The sequence below is a fragment of the Neolamprologus multifasciatus genome, chromosome 4, assembly GCF_963576455.1.
Source record: "Neolamprologus multifasciatus chromosome 4, fNeoMul1.2, whole genome shotgun sequence".
In the NCBI taxonomy this organism is placed as follows: domain Eukaryota; kingdom Metazoa; phylum Chordata; class Actinopteri; order Cichliformes; family Cichlidae; genus Neolamprologus; species Neolamprologus multifasciatus.
Genome location: NC_140442.1, coordinates 18,660,223 through 18,687,563, shown reverse-complemented (window position 1 = coordinate 18,687,563; position 27,341 = coordinate 18,660,223). Strand labels below are relative to the sequence as shown.

The following is a 27,341-nucleotide window of genomic DNA, read 5'->3' as shown; positions in this document are numbered from 1 at the left end:
GTGGTTTCAGCCCATGTGTGTTAATTTAAACATGTACGCACAAAACACAGTATAGTTTGGGTTTTTATGAAAAACACTAAGCATCTGTAAAAAACAGTTTTGCACTTCATATTATCAGAGCTGTAAATGTTTTTTCAGATGTTGAGGCATAATTTAATACTAAATTTTCTGTAAATTTTGTAAATGTGTTTTTGATGAGAAATAGATGAAAATGTTACATTAGATAATTTCAGATTAATTTGAAAAGTAAAGTATTTGTGTACTCCTGTGTTTGAGGTCCCCAACATATGAAAATATTTGCATGTCTTCCACCTACTTATCTGGCTGCTTCAACTCTGGAGAGAACAGTGGACTGACTAAGTTAAACAAGATGGTCTGCAGCACAGTGCTACTTATTTTGACTGTCTGCTGTGCAGGTAAAATTCTTTACAAAAACTCTTTTCATTATGTTTGTTTATGTTGAAAATAATTTATTTTCTTAACTGCCTGTTTATTTCTATTGATAGGTCTTGATGGCCAGACTCTGACAGAATCTGGACCAGTGGCTAAAAGGCCTGGAGAATCTCATAGATTGACCTGTACAGCCTCTGGATTCACATTCAGCAGCTATGAGATGGGCTGGATCAGACAGGTCCCAGGAAAAGGGCTGGAGTGGGTTGCTCAAATCTGGGAGAGCGGTAACAGAGCATTCTACTCTCAGTCAGTCCAAGGCCGGTTTACCATCTCCAGAGACAACAACAGACAGCAGCTTTATCTGCAGATGAACAGTCTGAAGACTGAAGATTCTGCTGTTTATTATTGTGCTCGAGAAGCACAGTGACTGAAAGCGTTTAAGCAGCTGTACAAAATCCTACAGCCCTTTATGCTATATTTATTTGGCATCATAACTGTGGTATTCTGACAATAATACTAATACTTAATCTATTAAGAATATTACTGTAATAGTGACTGTAATAATGTCTTCATTGCACTGGTTTGAGAAGTTCTCTACTTTTCACACAATTAAGCTCTCCACTGGTGTCTCCTGTGGTGCCATCATGAATGTGATCTCACTATCAACCAAAGTTAAAATGATAAGTTGAAATGGTCACAGGAAGTTTTTCTTATATCAGTGGGTCATTGAAAGCGTCACCAGGCATCCCAGCTGTTTAAATAGATTAAAAGCAATAAATGCAGTGTTTAAGTGACATAATATATTCAGTTTTCTTTGTTTTGCTAAAAACATTTTATTCCACTGATTATGTCCAAAAGCAACTATGGAAGAGAAAATGAACAGTCTACTCAATCATAATTTAAAATGAAAAAATTAGATGCAAAAATATTCAAATTAGCATCAAACCTTTCTTCATATTTACCATCAGGCATGGACAGGCTCACATCTCTTCAGCTTAAAGAGCAACCATGTTCTCCGTAGCTCTGCTACTAATGCTGGCTGCTGCATCTTTTGTGGTGCTTTGCTGTATTCACTCTAACAAACACCTTAGGAACACTATTAATCAGATGAATGGTGAATATAGTGCTGACCTCTGTTTTTACAGGTGTGTCCAGTATGCATACAAACAAAGAAACAAAGAAACAAAAAAACTCGTTTACTGACTTTTCTGGTTATGGGATGAGGAAAAAGACTGAATAACATTAGAGGACTCCTCTTTTTCTATAGTCTATTTTGTGAAGGCGCATTTACATTCTAACAAATAAAGAATATTATTTTATATTTTAATAAATGTGCAATGTCTTCCTGCACTTTTGAGTGAATGGATACGGTTTCCAAAAAAGAAAGAAAGTATATATTGTAAATACAATACTATATATATATATATATATATATATATATATATATATATATACATATATATATATATAGTATTGTATTTACATTTATTTAAAAATAGGCTTAATTAACCTATTATAAAGGACGTGGTGCCTGTGTGTCAGTGCAAGGACAAATGAGCTTACATCATTTCAACCTTAACATCAATCATGTTCTCTCTGATACTGCTGGCGGCTGCTAGATCTTGTGAGGAACTTTCAATTAATTCATGCTAATAAATACATTAGAAATTATAAATACTCATTATGGATATAATGATCATTTATGTTTTCACAAGTGTGTTCAGTATTGATTTCATCCAGCCAGATTCATTGGTTGTGCAGCCTGGACAGTTTTTGACTGTCACATGTCAGGTCTCTGGTTATTCTTTAACTGATAACAACTATGCAACAGGGTGGGTGAGAAAGTGTGAAGGGAAACCTATGGATTGGATTTTTCATCAGTGGGGAGATAACATTTATAAAAATGATACTAGTACTAGTCGTCTTCGGCAAAATGATGCTTTAAAGAACAAGTTCAGCATCAGCAGAGACACTTCTGCTCAAACAGTGACAATAACAGGACAAAATCTGCAGCCTGAGGACACAGCTGTTTATTACTGTGTGAGCCCTCGGGCCAAAGTGGCACAAATACTTAGCATGATACAATTCAATTCAATTCAATTTTATTTATATAGCGCCAAATCACAACAAATGTCGCCTCAAGGCGCCATTCAATCAAACATGATAAACAGGAATAAGAGAAAGGCCGTGTTCTATCTAATTCATCACTTCTTTATCAAAAAGTGATGAATTACATAGAACATGGAAGGATAGAACATGGCAAGAAAAATAAAAACAAACTAAAAATAAAATAATAAAAACTGATGTGACAGATTTTATCAGTACACTAGAGGGCAGTCAGTGTTAAGTCTCTTCATTTAGGATCAGCAAGGAAATGACTGCAGCTTCATGTGTGAGTCAGCAACGTTTCACATTAGTTTCTTTAAGAAAAAGAAATTAGTACGCAGTTTGTTTTTTTCTCTGCATTAAAAAGAAAGTGTGTTGTTTATGAATCAGATTATGATTTATTCTCTACCTGGTCATGTTACATGCTTTGCTCTGCTTTTAATGAAAAATAGGTTTTTAAAAGGGAACAAGATTTTTTTTTTTCTGAAGCAATCTTGATATTTAATGGAGCCATTTTGCCAAGGATAAGCGGAAGCGAATGGATGGATGGATGGATGGATGCATACATAGCTACAAACTTAACAAGGATAGCTAAGTAGGTAGCGTGGTTGCCCCATGATCAGAAGGTCGGGGCTTCGACTCCACTGAACAGCTACCCTTAGGTACCCCTGAGCAAAGTACCGTCCCTACACTCTGCTCCCCGGAGTGGCTGCCCGCTGCTTCACTGGGTAAATGGGTTAAATGCAGAGGAGTAATTTCCCTGCAGTGACTAACACATACACATTATTATTAAACTTCTCAAAGTCAAATATGTAATATGTCTCCCTGTAGCGTGTCATTTCAAGCAAGTAAGTTTGCTTTCCAGCACAGAAAGAAAAACTAATCTTTGGATTAGCTTTTTCACTCTCAACCAAATAACAACTGTGCAACAGGTTGGGTTAAGATAGCATGAAGGACAACCAATGGATTTGATTTTTCATCAGTAAGGAGACGTGTACTGCCTGTGCTATTGTTTTTTATCTCAAATGTCAAATCTCAAATTGCCTGTCTCTATGATTGTCTCAAATTCAGTAGAATGAAAGTGATGGAGTATGAAGGCATATGTGTGGTAGACACATTGAAACCAGACGATATTGATCTTATCCAATCAGACTCAATGGCTGTGCAGCCTGGAAAGACTTTGACCATCAGCTGCCAGGTCTCTGGTTATTCTATAACTAATGACAGCCATGTAACACGCTGGGTCAGACAGCATGTTTAATAGCTGTTCATTACTGTGTGCTTGTTAGTAACACAGTTTTCATTCATTTCATTTCATTCATTTATTTGTTCATTTCAGTAATACAAACCGATTAAAAAAAACCCTGCAAAATCACTCAGCTACTAACTAAATTATTGTAAATGTGAATGATGGCAGTGTGAATTAACATATGTGTGTTTATTTCAATTCGGTTTTATTAGGTCATCCTTGATAGGAGGTTCAAACCAATAGCTAAATAAAATATTTGCCTGTCGGTGTGCTTCAGTAGCAAAACATTCATGCACCAGTGGTCTCTTGTTTCCTGATAGGAATTTTATTTCATGCAGAGAAAAGACAGTGACAAATATTTTATTCATCATTCTGAACAGTGTCTTGATGCATGCTCAATTATACAGTTAAGGATATCCCCCAAAATTGATTCTGTTCATCTAGACATATGAACAGAATCAGGCATTTTCAGTGGGAGAGAAGTTTTTTCACTCACTAGGTCACTTGGATGACTGAAGAAAACTGAAATTGTTACATTTAGATGAACTGAATCGATTTTTGGGATCGTTCTGAACAGTTTCTCTGTCATAATAAAAATCGCTAACAAATCATAAGTAGCTCTTAAAAGAAAGAAAGTGGTGATGATAATATAAAAAAATATGTATGTTTATAAATTTATAAATTTATAAAGTCGTTTTCTCATGACTGAAGACGTTCCCAGCAGCACTCAGTACCTCGAGATCAAGAGCCTGACAGCAGACGATTCTGCTGTTTACTTCTGTGCTCGACAAAGCACAGTGAGTGAAACCAGAGGAGCAGGTGCACAAAAACCTCACTGATTTCAAGCACCATGGCAAGTTGAGCATTTAAGACTGATTTTACTTAAAGTCACAATGTGATGTAATATGAGAAGACATGAGGGTTTTGTTTTTTTTTGGTTTTTTTTTTTTTTTTTTTTTGGGGGGGGGGGGGGGGGTTATCACACAGACAAATGATGAAGTGCAGAAAACCTGAACACATAGTTGATCACTGTAAATAAGCTGAAACAAGTCACACAAAGGACTAGTGGTTTGAAGAGTCCCCCACCCACCAAGTTTGTAATTTCCAGTATTGTGCCACGCCTCTTTCATAGATTAAAGTTATTAATAAAAAAAAACAAAAAAAAAACCATTTACCTGCACATCCTCTACAATAGCTATTACAACACACCCTGTATGCTATCAGTCTTCCAGATGCCCAGTTTTGATCAGTTTTCATCTGTTTCTCCTTACTGTCCTTACTGATTATTTATTGTAAGCACCTTTCCACGGAGTCAGACATCTTTTATTTCTTGAGTAATTCATTTCATTTTGAGGATGCAACATTCTATTCATATTTGTAGCTTAAAACTAAATGTTAATACCGCAACCTTTAAATGTGTCATATAAATCAGCCCTACAACTCCCAGAACAATCTTTAGCTTACTTGTCTTATACTAAATAATAATAATAATCAGACTAATATATTAATATAAAAATATATAAAATAAATAATATAATAATATTATATATATATATATATATTATATTAATCATAATATAATAATAATGATAATACACAAACAGATTTTTGTAAAAATAAAGAAAAAAAGAAAGACAAGTGACTTTAACAAATATAGTGATATATCTATAGTATCTTTCTAACTTTTAATGAATGAAATACATTTATAGCTTCAATCTAACAGTATAAGGCAATTGAATTGTCCAGGTTCAATGCATAATGACTAAATGGCAAAGTTCACTGCAGCAGGTGAGGAGGAGTCAATACAAACTCAGATCTTTTTCATTTCTACTTATAGCAGAGGGGATGACAGAGAGCAGTGGACTCACAGTTTAACAGTATGGACTTCAGAGCACAACTGCTGCTTTTAACTCTCTGTTGGACAGGTTTGTTTATTTATTTATTTTACTAAATTGTTTTGACTTCATTAATTTACCAGTTTATAACATGACAACTTTCCTTTCTTTTGTTAGGAATTTATGGTCAGACTCTAACTGAGTCTGAACCTGTGGTTATAAGTCCTGGAGATTCCCACAGGCTGACCTGCACAGCCTCTGGATTCACATTCAGCAACTCCTGGATGAGCTGGATCAGACAGGCTCCTGGAAAAGGACTGGAGTGGGTTGCCACTATCAGATATGACAGTGGTGAGATCTATCACTGTCAGTCAGTTAGAGGCTGGTTTACCATCTCCAGAGACAACAACAGACAGCAGCTGTATCTGCAGATGAACAGTCTGAAGACTGAAGATTCTGCTGTTTACTATTGTGCTGGAGACTCACAGTGACTGGAGGTGCTTGAAGAGCCATACAAAATCCTTCAGAATGCATGTTTGTACAGCAAAAAAAAAAAAAAAAAAAAATTCTTACAAAGCAGACAATGACTTTATACCAATGTTTTTACCAAAATTATGGTCTATGTGTCACTAACAGAAATAATAACATTTTAGTATTTTGAATGAAAATTGTTCTGCTTCTCCTCATTTCATTATTAGTTACAAATCTGTCTTTTCAGAAAACAGTTAGCTTAGTGATGACTGCACCTTCTTATATAAATTAAGTTGTATTTCTCAATTTTAAGAAGAAACAACAAAGTAGAAACGCTAGCATTGCTCAAGTTTTATTCATCTCTTACTTTTTATGCAGCAACTTTATCCTGTGCTCTACTTCTTCTAATGCAAATTTACATTTTACTAACCCACGCAACCTATGAACAAGTTGTCGCCATCGCAAACCTTCGTCATCGTGGGTATTATTTCAAGGGAGGAGGAAGAGATGAAGACAAACTGAGCTTTGCATATTTGATTATTAACTGTCAGCTAAACCTTGTTAAACTTTGAGTTACTTGTGATCAGTTTCTGACTTCCTTGGATCCCAAAAGACAGCATCTTGAGAAGCTCACACTCAAAGACTTACATGGGATTAAATTATTCCAAAATTTGAAAAAAAATAAAATAAAAAAATGTTTATTCTATGAGAGCACCAATGCAACAGGTGGGGTCGGAAAGTGTGAAGGGAAAGCATTGAACTGATCTCATCACTCACACACATGAAAAATCATCTTGTTGTTGGAAAACCATCAAGCACAATGATGATTTTTCAACAACAAGTTTTATCCTTTTTTTTTGCATTAAGCTGTGGATTTAAATTTTAAGAAGAAATCAAACATGAAAAACAACAATGAGCTCTTAGTTTATTCCTGCACTCATATTCTACTAGTACAAATTCAAATATCGACAACTCCAACCAATTACAAAAGTTGCCTCTATCAGAGATGTGCGAGCTGTCCTTGTCTTGTGTGTTTTTTGTTTTTTTTTTTTTCAAATCTATTACATCGAAGTGCTTCTTACACTCGGATCACACAATTCCAAAACTGAAAAGGAAAAAAAAAATGAAAGCAGGTTTTGTTTCAACACTTTTTTTTCTTTTCTTTTTTTTAATGGTATGGTATTTTTTATGGTATTAAACAATTGAATACAATATATTCCACAATTATATACAATAATATAATGCAGTTCAAGTTGTAACATTATGCATTTATAACTGAAGCTGATCAAAATGTAAAAAAAAAAAAATGTAAAGGATATGCAAATAATAGTATCTTAAAGGAGTGTGATAAATGTGTCAGTAAGACATAGCCAAGCTCACATCATTTCAGTTTATACTGCAGTCATGTTAGCTCTGATACTGCTGCTGGCTGCTGGATCATGTGAGGGGTTTTTAGTGGATTGACATAAAAAAAAACATTCAAAATGAAGAATAATCAGATAAATAATGGTTTTACTGTTGATTTCTGTTTCCACAGGTGTGTACAGTATAGATCTCATCCAGCCAGACTCAAGGATGGTGCAGCCTGGACAGTCTTTGACTGTCACCTGTCAGATCTCTGGTTATTCTTTAACTGATGACAGCTATGCAACAGGTTGGATCAGACAGCGTGAAGGAAAAGCAATGGATTGGATTTTTTATCAGTGGGGTACTAGTGGTCTTCGGCAAAATGATGCTTTAAAGGACAAGTTCAGCTACAGCAGAGACACTTCTGCCAGAACAGTGACAATAACAGGGCAGAATATGCAGACCGAGGACACAGCTGTTTATTACTGTGTAAGATACCGCACAGTGGTACAAAACATTGACAGACCTGTGCGAAAACTCAGACACCTGCAAAACAAAAATGATGGAAATATAAAAATGAACAATTTCATGCTCACTTCTCGCCTGAAAAAAAAAATCCATTAAGAAAATAAATGCATTTTCATAACACTAAAGCTATGTCTTTATGTGTGAGAAACACCGACCCATGTCAGAGTTTAAAATAGATCACAATAAATAGTTAAACATAAAACACAGCAATTAAAATTTATTAAAGAAAAAAAATCTAAGGTTGCCAGTTCAGCTAATGGAGTAAACGGGTGATCAGTAAACAGGTGATTTGACCGTGTGTCTTCATGAACTCTCCCTGCTTTCCTGTCTGCTGTCCATCTAAAAAAAGGCATAAATAATATTATTTTAAAAATTACAAATACACATCTAATTGGTAACATTAAAACCTTGAGATATCTTTTTTAAAACAAATTTATATATGGAAAGTCAAGAAAAGATTAAAAAAATGACATCAACATGAACATCCTTAGAAAACAACCTGTTACAGTTTTTCTGAATTGCTAAAACACATTTCCTAAAATCTCATCTCTTTGTCTCCAAACACTAAACACAAACTCTAAAATTCAAGCTACTCTTCTAGCATCTTTCTATAGTGATGGTCTGATGACTGGCCTTGTTTTCTGGTTTCCTTTCTTTTAGGTAATTAGTGGGTGGAGCTCACACCCACACCTGAGCAGGCCAGGATCAGGTGCACAATAAAGCAGATTTTCCAGAGCATCTGGAGGTTCCTGTCCTTCATGTATGCTTGGCTATGAAAGCATTTAGTTTTTTTTGTTTCGCACATGCTCACTCTTGCATCCTCTGTGCATTCAGTCATTGCAAGCATGCTATTTTTAGTTTCTTTATGTTATTACACTAAAGTATGTAACAGCCTCTCTTATTGTTTGCACCAGAAGAATTAAGTCTTCATTATTAGCAAATTAGGCAGCGAATAGAGTGACAAAGGAGTACAAATCTCACAAGAAGTACTACGGCTATTTTAACTATGATAAACAGCATTTTATGTCTTGCACTTACAGTCATGCTAATTTCATTGTCATGGTAATGACTAAAATCTATCCTATTTTCTTATTTATTTATAAGAAAATTTCCTATGAAGGAAAAACAAACTTAAATTTTAATTTGATTTCAAAAAGCATTTTTGCTGAAATATAAAAATGTTTGAAATGATATGAGGTTCAAAATGTAAAACATGCTTAAACTTGTATTTAATTCATTTGTGGCTCAAATCAAACATTATAATGTGGTTTAAATTTGTGTGGACTCTAAACATGTTGAGAAAATGATTAATTCTAACTGAGTTCTTCCAGTGAGGAGGAGTTAATGCAAAACAGCAATGTCTTTCATGTGTACTTATCTGACAGCAGAAAGGATGACAGAGAGCAGTGGACTCACAATTTAAAAATATGGACTTCAGGGCAAGACTGCTGCTTTTAACTGTGTTCTTGGCAGGTGAAGATTTTTCACTTACAGATATAAACATTTTGTTGTTTGGTCTTACTATGTTATAGTAAATGACCACTTTTCTTTTCCAACAGGTGTTGAAAGTCAGACTATAACACAGTCTGAATCAGTGGTTAAAAGGCCAGCAGAATCCCACAGACTGACCTGTACAGGCTCCAACATTGAATTCAGCAGCAGGTGGATGGCCTGGATCAGACAGGCTCCTGGAAAAGGACTGGAGTGGATTGCAATCATCGAAGATGACAGTGATAGAATCTATTATTCTCAGTCAGTTCAGGGCAGGTTTACCATCTCCAGAGACAACAGCAAAGAGCAGCTGTATCTGCAGATGAACAGCCTGAAGACTGAAGACACTGCTGTTTATTATTGTGCTCGACAACCACAGTGACTGGAGCTGGTTGAATGGCTGTACAAAATCCACCATAATGTATGTTTGTTAAAAATACAACTTAAGACTATTCTCTCATACCACAGAGACAATGCTCGTATGATTTTGTTGTTAAAATCATTGCCAGAAACAGAAACAACCTCAACTTTTAGTATTCTGAATGAAAAGTAGTGCTTATCAGAACATTGGAGGACAGTCAGTGTCACATCTGTCCATGACTTTTCAATTTGGCTATTTTGTCTATTTTAAGAACAGAAAAAACAAAGGAGAAACTCTGATTGTCATGCTCATTCTTTACCTTTGCTCAACCTTTAGCCCTCACTTACTCCTTGTGTCATTAATTCATACTGTCCTGTATTCTCCTTCTTCCAATGCCAAGTCACATCTTCCTTAACCTCTAACCATGCTGCACCCATACAAATATGCAAAATGTCTTCATCTTGTGTATCATTTTAGGAGGTGAGGGTGAGGAAGAGAAACTGAGCTTTGCATATCTGCTTATTCACTGTCAACTAAACTCTGTGTCTGTTTGAGCTGCTTGTGATCACACTGAATCTTCTCTTATCAAAACTACTAGTATAGAAGGAACAAATAAAATTGATAATAAAGTTGATATTAAACCATATTCACTAAATAGGTTTGTTTTTATAACACAAATGTAGGTTTTGGACTCATAGGGTATGAGACGAACACACAACTCATCCTGTACTCTTTTTCGTTAATGCCAGTGCACATCCTTCTGATTCCCACCCATTCTGCAAATTGTCACTATCACAAATGCACAAATTATCTTTATCTTGGGAATCTTTTTGCTGGGAGGAAGAGAGGAAGCAAAATGTTTATTCATAGGTTCTTTTTGGTCATTGATCAGTGATCATTATTACCAATAGAAGTATGCACTAAAACATAAAAAAGCTGGCTCTACTAACATCACACACAAGGCAAGCTTTACAAAAAACAACTCCTCATTAAGATCATTGTGTTGTAGCAGAAAAAAACTACATGTACAAATTTAAGGGCTAAGCCTTTGGAGGGTGTGTTGAACAGTTATGTTCAAAACTAGAGAGCATGCAATGACAAGCCTCTTACCGATTGAGAATAATCACATTTTTTTGGATAATGAGTTCAATTTCTTAAAATCATTAAAAAAAATGACCTGTATGACAAAGTGCAGTAGGCTACAAATTTTTTTAAAAAGCAACACATCATGCCACGATCTAAAGAAAGTTAGGAACAGCTAAGAACCAAAGTCAGTGACATCTGTCAGTCTGGGACTGGGTGTTCTAGACATAACAGATTCACTCAATTGAAAAAAGAATTATAACAATACATTACATTTAAAACAAATTGTCTATATACTGCTAATACCTTAAATGGATCAAAACATAATATATTCAAGAATATGCAAATAATAGTTACTTAAAAGGGAGTGATGTCGCAGAGTGATGTCTGCCTGTCAGTGAAAAGACAGATCAGCTTAAAGATTTCCTCTTTAGCATCAATCATGTTAGCTCTGATACTGCTGCTGGCTGCTGGATCATGTGAGGAGCTTTTAGTGAATTCCCTCATATAAATATATTAGAAATACTTAATTGTCAGATGAATGATGGATGTAATGTTAATTTCTGTTTCCACAGGTGTGTACAGTATTGATCTCATTCAGCCAGACTCAAGGTCTGTGCAGCCTGGACAGTCTTTGACCATCACCTGCCAGGTTTCTGGTTATTCTATGACTGATAACAGCTATGGAACAGGTTGGATCAGACAGCGTGAAGGAAAAGCAATGGACTGGATTTCTCATCAGTGGGGTGCAGGCACCCTTCGACAAAATGATGCTTTAAAGAACAAGTTCAGCTACAGCAGAGACACTTCTGCCAGAACAGCAACAATAACAGGACAGAATCTGCAGACCGAGGACACAGCTGTTTATTACTGTGTGCGTATTAGTGACACAGTGATCCAAAACACCAAGAGACCTGCACAAATACTCAGACACCTGCAAGATATGCATGGTGTAAACCTGAATATCAACAATGACATGAAAAAATGACATGAATTAACAGTCGCTGCTCACTTCTTCCCTAACACACAACTCCCAAGTATATTCAAGTATAATCATTTGATTAAATTTAACACACCGCTGTGTGTGATTTATTCTTACTCCCAGTTATTAACAAATTCAAACATGTTGAACGACTTTCAGAAATGAATAGTGTTATTGATTGTGTAGTTGCAACATGTCTCAGTATTTTGTAAACCACAGGTTGTGTCCTTCTCAAGCTGCACCTCAGACTCATAAATAAGCACACTCAAACATCCATTCAACCCTTATATCTATCATACATTTCAGGCTTCACAGCTGAAGTCTCAGCCAAGTACAACAACACTGAACAGAGCGTGCTACTTTGGCCCTCATTTCAGGTGACCAAAGTGTGTATCAGTGGTCATCACTTTGTGTCATTATGGATTCTTTCATTGATGTATGGATGGAATACCTACCAGGGATACTGTTAACATGGCTTACACTCTGGTGGTTGCTGTCATTGTTCCAAGGTGTGTTGATTGTCAGATCATAGCAGAGTCATCCATATAACATCTGGTTTTAATGTAGTATCTGTTACCCACAGTCAGTGAAGGGCAGATTCATGGATTCTTCATTCCAGTAGTAAAGTCTCCACAGCCAGCCATTGTTTTATTGTGCCAGAACAATACTGTCTTCCATCTTATTGAAAACCTCATAGGATGTATTTTTGTTTGTCCCTATGATAAAGAACATTTTTTCTTTTTATATCTAATTTCAATATCTTTCTAATGAAATTGGAAAAAAAACAAAAAGACTTGAACTTCAAAGTAAATGTTTCATGAAATATGGAAATGTTTCAAATTATATAAATTAGAAAATGTTACAAAGATTAAAAAAAGTAAAATATTAATTTGAGTGCACTAAAAGCACTTTGAGTTATATTAGAGACATACTAAATGTGGTTTAAGTATGTCTAAATTTAACACATGTTGACCAAATGATGCCCAAATTAATTACAATTGAGTCATTCCAGTGAGGAGGGGTTAATGTCTACTTATCTGACAGCAGAGACGATGACAGAGAGCAGTGGACTCACAGTTTAACAGTATGGACTACAGGGCAGGACTGCTGCTTTTAACTGTGTTCTTGGCAGGTGAAGATTTTTCACTTATAATGACTCTTATTATGTTATAAAAGAAGATCACTTTCTTTTATTATTTTTAACCTGACAGATGATGATAGTCAGACTACAAAACAGTCTGAACCAGTGGTTAAAAGGCCTGGAGGATCCCTTTAGATTTGAAACTAGATTAATAAAATTGAACTGAATTGAACTGAAACCGTCTCTTATAATTGTTTACATGTTAGGGATACAGTAGTCCAGGCCACCAAGAGACATGCAAAAAGACATGGATAATGTAAATTTGAATATGAACATGAATTAACAAATGTGTTTCTACTTCATCTTCCACAGAGAAATCACAATGTATCATAAATCTATCTGTCTCACCCAAATACACAGATGATTCTTTCGTGTACTATTCAATACCAAAATGATTCAAACTATCAGTACAGCTTAACAACTAGCACGCTTATACCACATTCACTATATAGGTTTGCTTTTATAACTAGGATGTAGATTTTGGCTGATGCACTATGAAACAAACAGACAAAACAGAACATAGAGTAAATGAATTATTTTATTTGCAGAAGTAAGCAAAAACAAGAATGAGTTAAATAAAGATATGTTATGTGTAAAAAGAAACAGGTAGATAAACAGTTCGTGGTTTTAGTTTAGAATCTCACCATATCAAGTAATTTCCATCATAAACAAGCAGAAGACCAGAAGCTGCTGTTAATTCTGGTATTTTGGTTCATTCTTGCTGTTTGGACTTTCAATAGATCTGCAGATTTCAGTATTTAAAGCTTTTATGGAATTGTGAGTTTGTATGAGCCTGTTGTATGAACAAAAGAACTCGACATATTAACTCTAATAATTACTTAAAACCTGCAACCTCCACTGTTCATAAAGGATATGCCCGCCACTGGAATAACTGTCTGGGTACAAATAGCAAAAATAAGACAGTGGAAGGGGACTGGGGAGGGGGTTGTACTGAAAAACAATGTTGAACACTAGAGGGCACATAATGACAAGTTCCTCACCTCTGTCAGTATCCAAAGAAACGACAAAAAGGTTTTCAACAGGTAGTTCAACAGTGACTATGCAATCATTTTTGTTGCAGTTTATTCTGGTGCTTGAAAGCCCGAGCATCATTTGACTGTTGACCTCCTTATCTGTGACATTTCATTACTGTGATAGTATAGCTTACACTATATTAGAGAGCTGACAAAACATTCTAGTATACTTACTTCCAAATAACTAACACACATAAAAAAAATATTAAACACACTAAGAAAAATCACAAATTGACAATGCAAATATATTTTGCATATGTATTTATATGTAGTGTTGCAACAAAATGTTAACTTGTTTCCTGTTTCTTTCTTTAACTGCATGTCAGATACACAAACAGGCAAATTCAAACGGACCTAAATCCCCACCCACTCTGCCTACACAGCATAAAAATCTCTCATTCGTATCAGCATTTACAGTTGAAATCCACACCAGGTTATGGCCATGGCCATTGTACAGAGTCTGCTCCTTTTGACTCTCATCTCAGGTGAGTCAAGTCTGTTAGGAAGAGACAAGATAGGAAGAGAATATTTGGATCTCAGCTCCTTCCCATCATATAAACTCTCTATTTCTTTCAGCTGCTTGCTGTCAGTCTCTCACCTCGTCAGAGCCAGTGGTCAGCAGATCAGGACAATCAGTCACTCTGTCCTGTAGAGTTCAAGGAATGGATCTGGCTTGGTTGCACTGGATTCGTCAAAAACCTGGGAAAGGACTAGAATGGATCGGACGTATTGATGATGGGACCGGCACAATATTTGCCCAAAGTCTTCAAGGCCAGTTTTCCATCACCAAAGACACTTCCCAAAATCGTGTGAATTTAGTGGTGAACAGCCTCAAACAGGAAGACTCTGCAGTTTGTTACTGTGCACGATAGCCACAGTGAAATAAGAGACTGAAAGGCCTTGCAAAAACTGTGTGTGTGTGGACCACTGAACCATTTCAGCCTAGTGAGTAAAATACTGATGGAGTTATCCATGAAACAAATTAGTAAAAATACAATTGTCTAATGGTGTGGTCATTAAATCTTATAGAACTAGCTGGACTTGTAAGACATCACCTTTGTGACTGCTGACGTTGTATATGAAACGTAACAGTCCTAAATTTAAACCCCTAGATAGAAACATTAAACCGTAAAAAAAAATCCCAAATTTGTTCACTTGCAGCTGCCAAACTGTTTTGAAAGAAGTAAGTTACCTTGTGCCTTCAGGTCATTTCACTCACAGCCAGTTGCAGGAAATTTGATCAGTGAAGACAGTGAAACTGCATAAATTTAGCACAAAAGGAAAATATTAATTCCAACTCTCATTTGATATAAAATCTTGAAAAATAATAAGAAAAAAATAAATAAATATAAAGCTTGTTTTATAAATGAACTCACGAAGTTCAGAGAATTGGTGTGGGTAGCTAAAGCCATCAGCTCCAATAAGCTGAAGGAAAGAGGCTAGAGTGGGTTGTCTACATTTCTGGTCCGAGTGGAAGCATTACATATTATTCCACATTTTTCACCATTTCCAGAGACAACACTCAGGATCAGGAGCATCTGCATATTAACAGCTTGGAAAAAAAAAAGATTATTTCATTTATTATTGTTCTTTGTTCTATTGGACATGTCTCAAAATTTTAGGTCAACCAGATCCTACAAATATTAAGCTTTTACTTTAATATGACATTTACAATCAACAAAACCACACTCTTAGTAAGTAGGTCTAACCTCTTATCAACAGGTTTCATTTAAATGCATTTAAATGTATTACTTGTTTGTGACACTTTAAGGAGGAGTTCATGCAAATATTGATCCGCCAATCTTTATTTAGTTCACAACAAAGTGAAGACGAGTAAATGAGACAGACAACAACTTTTCAATATGTTTTTATCTACATCTATAATGCTTCAATGCTATCAGTGATTCCTGGTAACTACCACAGCTCAGCATTCATGCAGTCAGACTCTTACCGAGTCTGAACCAGTGATAAAACACCCTGGAGATTCTCACAAACTGACCTGTACATATGCAGGAATATCAGATAGTGATGCTGCTATCAGCTGGATCAGACAGGCTGGAGGAAAAGGGTTGGAGTGGGTTGCTTACATTTCTGCTCCGGATGGGAGCACTAAAAGCTATTCCACATCTGCCCAGAATCGCTTCACCATTTCCAGAGACAACAATGTGGATCAAGTGTATCTGCACATGAGCAGCTTGACAACTGAAGATTCTGCCATTTATTATTGTGTTTGAACGCCACAGTGAAACAGGAAGCCACAGAGCTGTACACAAAACACTGCAGATGTCACTCTGACGCTGATGGTCAGAATTCTCTTCATATTATTTTTTAACTAACCTTAAATGTTCTATACATTTATTGGCCTCATATTTATATCACAAAATGTTATAAAGTGAAAGAAAGTTCAAAGAGCAGCTGCAAAATGTTTACTTTGTAAGTTTGCTTTTCTTTACTACATTTACTATATTTATATATTACAATTTTATGTCAGATATTATGTGATAGGGAATATTTGTTGTTATTGTTGTGATCAAGTTTGTTTTATAATTTCATCTTCAGCATTGACCACATCAACAATGGTCATGTTAACTCTGATACTACTGCAGGCTGCTGGATCCTGAGGAAGTGTCGCTGGATTCACATGTTCAATTATTGGGATGTCAAATTCTGTTTGTCTTTCAAGTGCTTGTTGTCAGGTTTTCACTGAATGTCAATAGAAAATTGTACTTAGTAGTCAGTTTAATCTTTAATGACATAAGTTTGCATATGGTAGAATGCTGCATGTTGACCTTTTGATGACTTAGGCTGTTGTTCACTACAAGACTTTGTGTGCATTCCAGAGTGTTCTGTACGGTGGCCCCTAGAGACAAAGCACGTACAAACTCCAAAACACTTGCAAACTCCAAAACACTTGCAAACTCCAAAACACATGCAAACTCCAAAACACTTGCAAACTCCAAAACACTTGCAAACTCCAAAACACTTGCAAACTCCAAAACACATGCAAACTCCAAAACACTTGTAAACCCCAAAGCACATGCAAATTCCAAAACACAACGGAAGTGCTCCAGGACGCTAGGGGCAGTGTTGAGCTTTTGTTACCTAGTAACTACACAAGCCAGGATGTACCAATGACCGGATTTGGGGTCTGCAGCCTTAAAGTCCGCATTTTAAGGCCGATTACGTCACAGCGACACGACGAAGGCTGTCCCAATTCAAAGGCTGCTCGAAATGCGGCCCTCAAATGCGTCCTTAATTTCCCTGAATTTTAAGAATGGGTCGCTGTAGCCTTCATGGCCCAACATATCCCAGATTTCATAGCTCGCCTGTGGTGTGGATAATTTTGCCGAAAAAAACGGCTGAAGCGGAGCCGCCAAGAGTAAACTTTCAGAAGTAAGTACTGAATATTATGTCACTTATTTATGCGCAAATGTTTTTTATAATGAAGAACATTAAAACATTACTGTTGGCCACATGTCGGGAAAGTTATGTGACATTAGCGATGTTTGTACTAACTTGGTTTTTAAAGCCTTTACTCCAAAATATACGCCGTTCAATAGTTGACTTTAATCTTACAGAGAATGTGATGATTTTATGGATAATTAAAGTCAGTCATATATCCACAAACACAACAGGCTGAAAGTCAGTGATGCTGCTCGGTTTGCAGTCCTGAATATCACGGCACAAGCAGGATTCACTGCACTGTTAATGTTAGCTATGTTATATTGCTGCCACTGTTCGGTGGTGTAGAGCCAAACGGACTTTAACGTGTGTTTGAACGAGCTGACGGTTCACTCGTTAAGCTGAAAGAAAGGTGCTTTAATCACAGGAGTCACACACGTGTCCACTGTACCATCTGGGAACTCTTCTTGTTTCGTAATAACACAGTCCTCCTTCTTTTGTGCTGTTTTGTAGCAGTGTATACACCTGAGGCTGTCACCTGTCTGTCTGTCCTGCACTCTCTCTCTTTTTCTTTCTCTCTGATTGTGTAATAAAAGTATGAACATGTATTTATAAGTTACATTTGTGTTTGAATCCTGCAGCTTATCACGCATTTGATTTCCATGTGTGACAACTGCAAGTGTCCAGAGTGAGGACAGACTGAGGGACTCACTGCTGCACATCATCTGTGAGGCTTTGCACCCCTGATGATCCACCAGGACTCAGCAGTGTGTGAGGAAGAGGAGGAGGAAGAGCCAGCAGCAGCTGACAGATGGAGAGAATAGACAGACTGTTCCCTGTTTGTGAAGGACTGCTAGGAAAGTTTAACATAACTAATTGTCTGTCCTGAATCAGTCTTATTAGGTAATGTTCAAATAATTTTATCATTCCAGTGTTTGCAGTGTGGGAGAAAGTACTCAGGGCCTTCAAGTTACACACTATGAAAGGAAGAAACAAGTTTAATATTCAGAAACCTAAAGTATGTATCAGCAGCTGAATGGACCTAAAAATAAATGTTTGTTTCAGTTCTATGAAGCTTTGAGTATTTTGGATTAGTAGCAGTGCTGTGTTTGTTGCATCATATTGCTGTAATTGTTTATATGCTTTATATATTCTGAGGTAAGTTGATCTATAGTGTTACATCATATTCTATAATGATGCTATGTGTTTGTATACTTTCTGCCCAGTTTGACCCATTTAGCAGAAGTCAGCCTGTTTAAGGCTCTGATATCTATTCTGTATGACTTAAAGCAGTTATGACATGGTCTGATTTTCTCACCCAATAAAGGAATATTCAATATATCAGTCTACTCTTCATTTTATCAGAAACAGTTATCACAGCTCATATAATTTCTTTTTACACACGTATGTAAGCAATGAGCCAAATTTAGTAATGCCAACATACTGAAGGAACAACATTTCTCTCTTATATATGATACACCTATATATGCACTGTCAAAGATACTTGTCTTTGAGTGAAGATTTAAGGTGATAAGACCTATAAATAACTGCAACTTGAATCTGTACTGTGGCTCAGTATTTGACACAGAGTTCATGTTCACTGCTGTAATAGCTAATAATGATTAATATAATAACTATAATATTGGCCATATTATATTTACATTACCAAAGTGATATGACTTTAGTCTCATGAACAACATTAGCTAATTGTTATTTACTAACTAATCTTAAATGACTGTTCAGTACAGAAATGAAGCCCAAAAATCATGTTTTACTGTCCTGTGGTCTCAACCTCAGATACTTATCAAATCACACAAAGCTCTTGTAGAAACAAACAAACAAATGAACAAAATATGTTTTCCTTCATTTCTGTCAAACAAAGTTGTATGACACGTTTCCAGCGGTTAGTATCATGGTTGCTAGGCAACCTGGGAAGCGCGACAGAGACTAGACCGTCCCATACAGACAAACTTGCCGTTTATTTTGCAAATCGAGCTCAACACTGCCCCTAGCGTCCTGGAGCACTTCCGTTGTGTTTTGGAATTTGCATGTGCTTTGGGGTTTGCATGTGTTTTGGAGTTTGCAAGTGTTTTGGAGTTTGCATGTGTTTTGGAGTTTGCATGTGTTTTGGAGTTTGCAAGTGTTTTGGCGTTTGCATGTGTTTTGGAGTTTGCAAGTGTTTTGGAGTTTGCATGTGTTTTGGAGTTTGCAAGTGTTTTGGAGTTTGTACGTGCTTTGTCTCTAGGGGCCACCGTAGTTCTGGCATTCACACCCACATCCTGGGAGCATGGGAGAGGTTGTACCTTCTCCTATTGTTTCATGGTAGGATAAACGTAGCTATGCCAGTTTTAGTCCAAGTGCCTTTTGTTTAGATGAACTGCTGGACTTCCAGACCAGCAGGTTTAGGGAAGTCTTTATGGGGTCACACTCTGACCCCCCCCCCCCCCCCCCTCCACACACACACACACACACACACACGTATACACCTCCACATTCCAATGTAAAGAACAAACGCACCCACTGATGTATAAAATAAAGACCAGGGCAGTGGCAGAGCGCCAGTCTCGGAGCCCTCAATCCCGTGCGAGTGCTCTGTGCTGCCCTTGCATGCAAGTAAGACTGTGTGTTTCTCCTCTCTGATTCTCAGCTGAAGAAGTGTCTTAGAATACATCTCTTGACACACCTCATCATAGCCAATGGTTAGCAGACCAGTGGAATCAGTCACTCTTTCATGTAAAGTTCAAGGACTCACTCTGGCTTGGTGTCACTGGATTTGTTAAAACTGGGGAAAGGATTGGAATGGATTGGCCAAACTGATGATGAGACTGGCACAGTATTTGCCCAAAGTCTTCAAGGCCAGGTTTCCATCACCAAAGACACTTCCTAAAATCTTGTGGAGAGTAGTGAAGTGTCTTAAGCAAGACTTTGTGGTTTATCACTGTGCATGGGAGTCACAGTGGCACGAGAGACTGAAAAGCCTTTAATTTTACTTCCACCTAATTAAAACAGTAAATAAACAGGGACATGGTTATTTACTGGTGGTTTTATGTCACCTCACAGCAAGAAACTATGGGTTCAAATTTACTGGTCAGCTGGGGCGTCTCTGCATGGACTGTGTCTGGTGTTCAAACACATGTGTCATGGTCCCTGTGTCTCCCCGGCTGGCTTGAACAGGCTAGAGGTATTTGTTGTTGTTTTTCTCCCTCAGTCTCTCTTCTGTCTCGCTCGCCTGGGTGGAGCTCACTGTTGGCTCCACTCTTGGCTTAATAATTGGCTATATTATTGGCTTATTATTCCTGCCTCTCCTGGCCACCATGTAAGACAATGGCTCACTATTTATCAATCAATATTGATTTATAAATACTTCAAATAGAAAATGTATTTCATAAAAAAAAGCTTCTGGATAAGATAAAGGATTAACTATTGGATTAGCTATCTCATTTCTGAAATCCCAAAGTAATGCAAGTTATCCACACTCTTTGTGGAGTGGTTAGACAGACACATGATGGCTGCCTGGCTTTTTTTTTTTTTTTTTGGCACTGCTAAGAGATATGTGTGCTTAAACAAAGTCCTTTCAGCCTCTGTATTACACTCTGTCACTGGTATATGGAGAATGAAGGGACTCTGTGATTAAATTGAGATCTGAACATCCAAGTGTGGGCCTGTGGTGTGACCACCAGTTGAAGGCTTTATGCTTATGTCTAGTTTTCAAATGAGCTCAATAAAGGGCTCACCTGCCTTTCTGCATTACTACTCACCAAGCCCTAACAACGTACCCACCACACTGTTAACTTACAGAAAGCTAACATTTCTGGTGGTTGCTGCCATTGTTTCAAGATGTGTTAAATCTCAAACCTTAACAGAGTCTGAAGCAGCTGTTAAAACATCCGGAGACTCCCACAGACTCACCTGTGCAACATCCTGATTTGACTCATGTGTGAAACTGGATCAGACAGACTAAAGGATTCAAGCAGATTGCTTATGAAGTCACAGACCTCAACAGTCCCACAGGCTCATCCATACAACATCTGGATTTAATATAATGTAACTTTTACTCCCAGTTAGTCCAGAACAGATTCACTATCACCAGAGATGATTCCACCAGTAAAGTTTATCTGCAGATGAACACAGCAGTTTTAACTGTGCCAAAACCACTGAGTTTTCAATGGGACATGAATTCATGAAAAAGCAAAAAAAAACAAAAAAAAAAACACACAACATAATAACATAATATTCAAATATTGAATTCATCTCTGTCTCTGTTCTAACACTATTCATGCCTACTAATTGAGGGCCAAGTTAACCCCTCCTCACTTTGAGTCAATGCAAAACTCAGATGTCTTTCATGTCTACTTATCTGTCAGCAGAGAGGATGACAAAGAGCAGTGCACTAACAGTTTAACAGTATGGACTTCAGGGCAGGACTGCTGCTTTTAACGTTGTTTGTGGCAGGTGAAGATTTTTCTCTTATGAATAAAAAAATGTTTTTGGGTTTTTTTTGTCTTACTATCTTATTGCAAATGACTTTTTTTCTTTTTTGATCTTCTAGGTGTTGATAGTCAGACTATAACTCAGTCTGAACTGGTGGCTAAAAGACCTGGAGAATCCCACAGACTGACCTGTACAGGCTCCAACATTGACTTCAGCAGCAACAGGATGGCCTGGGTCAGACAGGCTCCTGGAAAAGGACTGGAGTGGGTTGCCAGTATCAGATATGACAGTGCTTACATCTATTATTCTCAGTCAGTTCAGGGCAGGTTTACCATCTCCAGAGACAACAGCAAAGAGCAGCTGTATCTGCAGATGAACAGCCTGAAGACTGAAGACACTGCTGTTTATTATTGTGTTCGAGAGCCACAGTGAATGGAGCCGATTGACCAGCTGTACAAAATCCAGCATAACATAAGTTTGTTAAAAATATGACTAAAGTTATTCTCATTTATAATGGCAGACATTGTTGGTACAACAGTTTTATTGTCATAATCACTAACAGAAATAACCACAGGAGACCTTAGACTAGACTAGAGTTCAGGGTATACTATAATTATGTAAAAATTATCATAGTAATAGCAGTAATGATAGTGTATTTTAGTATTATTTTGAGATTTTGTTTTGATGTTATATTTGCCAACTCCTCTACTGCAGACAGGATAGAGAGAAAAGTATCCAGTGTTGTTATGTTAAATTATACAATGCTCACACAGAGCTCGGCTCCTTCAACAACGTGGCTCATCATTAACCACCATTCTGTGTGAGAAAGAAGATGAAGAGATCATTTCAAGACACAAATCAGTGACTGGAGTTAAAACGCACTTTAACTGAAATATAGCAAAAGTTCAAACTGTTCAAATAATGCAGGGACATTGCTGTGATTTATAAAGTATATAAAGTTCAGTAGTGACAGACAGAATTCTTAGTCTCAGACACTATGTGCATTCACGGCAGTTTGGTTTGTCTGTCTTCTATGTAATCATCTTTGTTTGTTTGTTTTTGTTGTTTTTTTTTACTTTTACACACACTAATTTTTACAAAATGTTCTTCTTGTGGAAACTGATTTTATGTGGCTGAACAATTTTAAAGTTTTTATAAACTTTGTGTAGTATTGCTTAATTAACCAAGAAAATAAATTACATACTCTTGCCCTGGTTCCTTGGTAGCTTGTTACCCAGAGGTAAAATCAAGATACTGTAAATAGTCTTTTAAATAGATAATCAATATGACTCTTGTCATAAAGTTTGTTCTCAGAATTTCACATTTTATGAGAACATTCACTTTTCTTCCTGTTATTGCCAAAATAAGCACTGAAAAATGTCAGTAGGCCAAAATATCAGCTGTTTTCCCAGACAAACCTTCTCTATTTGTCCTTTTAAACAAATCAGGGTGAATGTGTGTGGTTCTCAATCTGAGAACAGGATATGGTTTTAGTTTTAGGTATTAAAACCAGATATTATTTTTTATTTGTATTTTTATTATTATTTACCCCTTTTTCTCTGTGTCTTTAGCACTGACACAAAATCTATTTTGGGAGCATAATTCTTTTGTGGCAACTTTTTTTTTTTTTTTTTCTTTTTTAAAAAAAAAAAAGCTAAAAACACAAGAATTGAACATATGATCTCCACTGATCACTTAACACCAAGAACCTTTACGGTTCACAAAAGTCCTCATTGAAATTATTGATTGGAGGGGAGATTTTACAGAAAAATAATGTTAAACACTAGAGGGCATACAATGACAAGTTTCTCGCCTCTGTGAATATAAACAGAGACGTTAGAACAGCTTTTAGTCAGATAGATCAGCGGTGGCCTCACAGCCATGTGTGTTTTGTTTTGTTTTGTTTTGTTTTGTTTTGTTTTGTTTTGTTTTGTTTTGTTTTGTTTTGTTTTGTTTTGTTTTTTTGTTTTGTTTTTCTTGTGGAAACTGATTTTTGTTTTGTTTTGTTTTGTTTTGTTTTGTTTTGTTTTGTTTTGTTTTGTTTTGTTTTGTTTTGTTTTGTTTTGTTTTGTTTTGTTTTGTTTTGTTTTGTTTCAAATCATTCTTCATCTGGAAATCTCTGTATATGTGACATTTCAACACATTCTAACGCATTCATACTCCCTACACATCCACATGCCAAATGAGGATCGAACACACTTTTAAAAAAAACTTCACTGTAACAATACAAAATGTATTTTATTGGTAGTGTTGCAACAAACTGTTATCTGTCTCTCTCTCTCTGTCTTATTTTGATTCTCAGATACACAAACAAGCAAATCTCCACCCACTCTGCCTACACAGCATCAAAATCTCTCATTCACATCACCATTTACAGTTGAAGTCTCACCAGGTAATGACCATGGCCATTGTATGGAGTGTGCTTCTTCTGTCTCTCATTTCAGGTGTGTGAAGTCTGTATCAGGATAGAAAGAGAATGCCTGGATGTCAGCTCCTTCCCATCATATAAACTCTGTATCTCTTTCAGCTGCTCACTGTCAGTCTCTCACCTTGTCAGTGGTCAGCAGACCAGGACAATCAGTTAACCTGTCATGGAGAGTTCAAGGACTCTCTCCGACTTGGTTGCATTGGATTTGACAAAAACCAGAGCTTAGGAGAATGGATTGGAAGTATTCATGATGGGACTGGCACAACATTTGCCCAAAGTCTCCAAGGCCAGTTTTCCACCACCAAAGACACTTGTTTGAATTTAGTGATGAAGACCCTCAAATAAGAAGACTGTAGTTTATTTATGTGCAAGAAAAGCACAGTGACAAACAGACTGAACCAGTTGTATGTGTGGGAAGCACTGAACCATGTCTGAAGATAAATAATGAAAGACAAAAATTGTACACGAAAAATAACAGTCTTAAAATTGTTATTTTATTACATTTAAGCTCCTAGATAGTAAAAGTAACCATTAAAAATCCGTAATTTAATCACTAACAACTGCTGAATTATTTTAAAAAATAAGTTATTTTTTCCCTATTGTTAGTCCTTTGTAATATAATATATTGTTATATTTAAAACAAACAAACAAAAAAGCTAATTAAAATTGATAAATAGTACATAACAGTTTTAAAATGCAAGTGCAGGGATACTATACTCTGACTGGGTGTACAGTATATAATCACAGGAATATCACATAAAAACAGACTGTAATTCACACCAATGGCCAGTTTAGAATTACAAATGAATGCATATTTTTAGGCTGCAGGAGGAAGCTGGAGTACAACACAGAAAGGGCCCAGCTGGCCAGTGTATTCGAAACCAGGACTACTTTCAGTAACGCTGTGCACCAGCATGGTTTTCTTACAACCTGAAAGTGAACTTAGATACACCAATATTGAATTTATATATACAACTAAAAGCTTATTGTAAAATAAATATATCTGTTGATTTATTTATTCATTATTACAATTTAAATATGGAAACCTTTACATGATGCGATGATGACATGATGCAAGCCTCTTATAAATTATGTTGGATAGTATTCAGTATTGACTGCTTCTAGTTCTGTTTATATTTATAAGCTGTATCAGACTTCTAATAGTTGGTTTGTCCTTCTCCATTCATTTTGTCCAAATTCTACCTCCTCAGTTAATTAAATTTTATAGAAAAGATTCCTTTAATTATTATTTTGTTTATTATCAAAAACAACAGATTTAATAAATAATCAGTTCAGCTGATAAACTGCTTTTTGTTACAAGGTTATTGTAACTGTAATTTAGTTATTTCACTTGCATAATGACAATAAAGTTCTTCAGTCTTGACTCTTTTATTTGTTTTAGCACTGTGAGGAGGAGTCTATGCAAATATTGATCTCCGTGCCTTTATTAATTTCTCAGCAAAGTGATGACAACTAGACGGACAAAAGCTTTCAATATGACTTTTGAAAGTCACAAGTATAACATTTATTTTGCTGTCAGTCATTCCTGGTGAATAACACAGATCTGCATTCTTCTGTATTTATACTTCGATTCATGTGTGGCTTGTTTCTCATTACACCTTTTTTTTCCAGCTGTTTGCAGTCAGACGCTCACTGAGTCTGAACCAGTGATAAAACGCCCTGGAGAATCTCACAAGCTGACCTGTACATATGCAGGAATATCAGATGATAATGCTGCTGTCAGCTGGATCAGACAGGCTGAAGGAAAAGAACTGGAGTGGGTTTCTTTAATTTCTGCTCCAAGTGGGAGCAAAATATATTATTCCACATCTGTCCAGAATCACTTCACCATTTCCAGAGACAACAATGTGGATCAAGTGTATCTGCACATGAGCAGCTTGACAACTGAAGATTCTGCCATTTATTTTTGTGCTCGAACGCCACAGTGTTACAGGAAGCCACAGAGCTGTACACAAAACACTGCAGCTGTCACTGTGACACTGATGGTTAGAATATTTAGAGCTATCATTAAACTCAACATTAATACATGCTATGATACAACTTTTCTTTTCTTTTGTTTATTTATTTATTATATTATTTGTTTTGCTGTTTTTTAATAAAATTCGTGGAAAATCTTTTTTGTACAACACAGGGTCATTAGTCTTTCAGTGATACATCTTCTAAAAAGAGACAGTGCAGTGGTTTTATTATAAATTTATCGAATAGCCTCTTTGGAAATTTCCCAAATTCTTTAAAGAGCTAGTTCCTTTTGTTTGTATGACATGCAATTATAATGTTAAAAAGCAGAGAAAAGTCAAGGACATTAGATTATCCAGAGAAAAAAGACAGACACACCCTGTGTGCATTGAAAAGTCAAGCAGCTTAGATAATGCATGAGATCCTAATCATAAAAACAGGCAAATGGTTTCTTCTCCTCTTAATAAATGAATAAAAGCATGCTGGTCGTTTGTCGTGTTACAACATGTCATAATATCACTTGTTGCTTGTCCAACTGTGCTTGATTTTTACAAGTTATGTTCTAGAAATCAGACACTAGATCTACCCATTTTAATTGACTGTGTATATCTTGTTTAACAGACCCCCTAAATATTAAGCACCTACTTTAAATTGTTATTTATAATCAGCAAAACTGCACTTTTAGCCATTAGGTCTAACTTCCTCAACTGATGAACTGCAATTTCAATACATGTTAATACATTATTTAATTTGACACTTTAAGGAGGAGTCAATGCAAATATTGATCCTTCCATCTTTATTTAGTTCCCAGCAAAGTGAAGACGACTAAAACTGACAGACAGCAACTTTTCAATATGATTTTATCTACATCTATAACCCTTTTCCTGCTATCAGTGATTCCTGGTAACTACCATAGATCTGCATTCTTCTGTATTTATGCTTAAGTTCATGTTTGGCTCATTTCTGATCGCATATGTTTTCTTCCAGCTGTTTGCAGTCAGACGCTCACTGAGTCTGAACCGGTGGTAAAACGCCCTGGAGATTCTCACAAGCTGACCTGTACATATGCAGGAATATCAGAT

At 36.3% G+C, this 27,341-nt stretch overlaps 1 protein-coding gene across 5 annotated transcripts in view; it reads left to right on the top strand.

The window, feature by feature from the left end:
- The window catches only part of LOC146520260 (uncharacterized), a 160,044-nt gene that overhangs the window by 39,651 nt on the left and 93,052 nt on the right, over window positions 1-27,341 (top strand). Inside the window, exons 1-2 of one of the 5 annotated variants that reach the window (XM_085157707.1) lie at window positions 21,815-21,875; window positions 21,973-22,268. The exons of the other annotated variants lie outside the window; for them this stretch is intronic. Coding sequence (XP_085013833.1) covers window positions 21,830-21,875; window positions 21,973-22,268 — 342 coding nt within the window. The 5' untranslated portion in view covers window positions 21,815-21,829. Of the gene's footprint in view, window positions 1-21,814; window positions 21,876-21,972; window positions 22,269-27,341 lie in introns of those variants that run through there. 5 annotated transcript variants of the gene reach the window in all.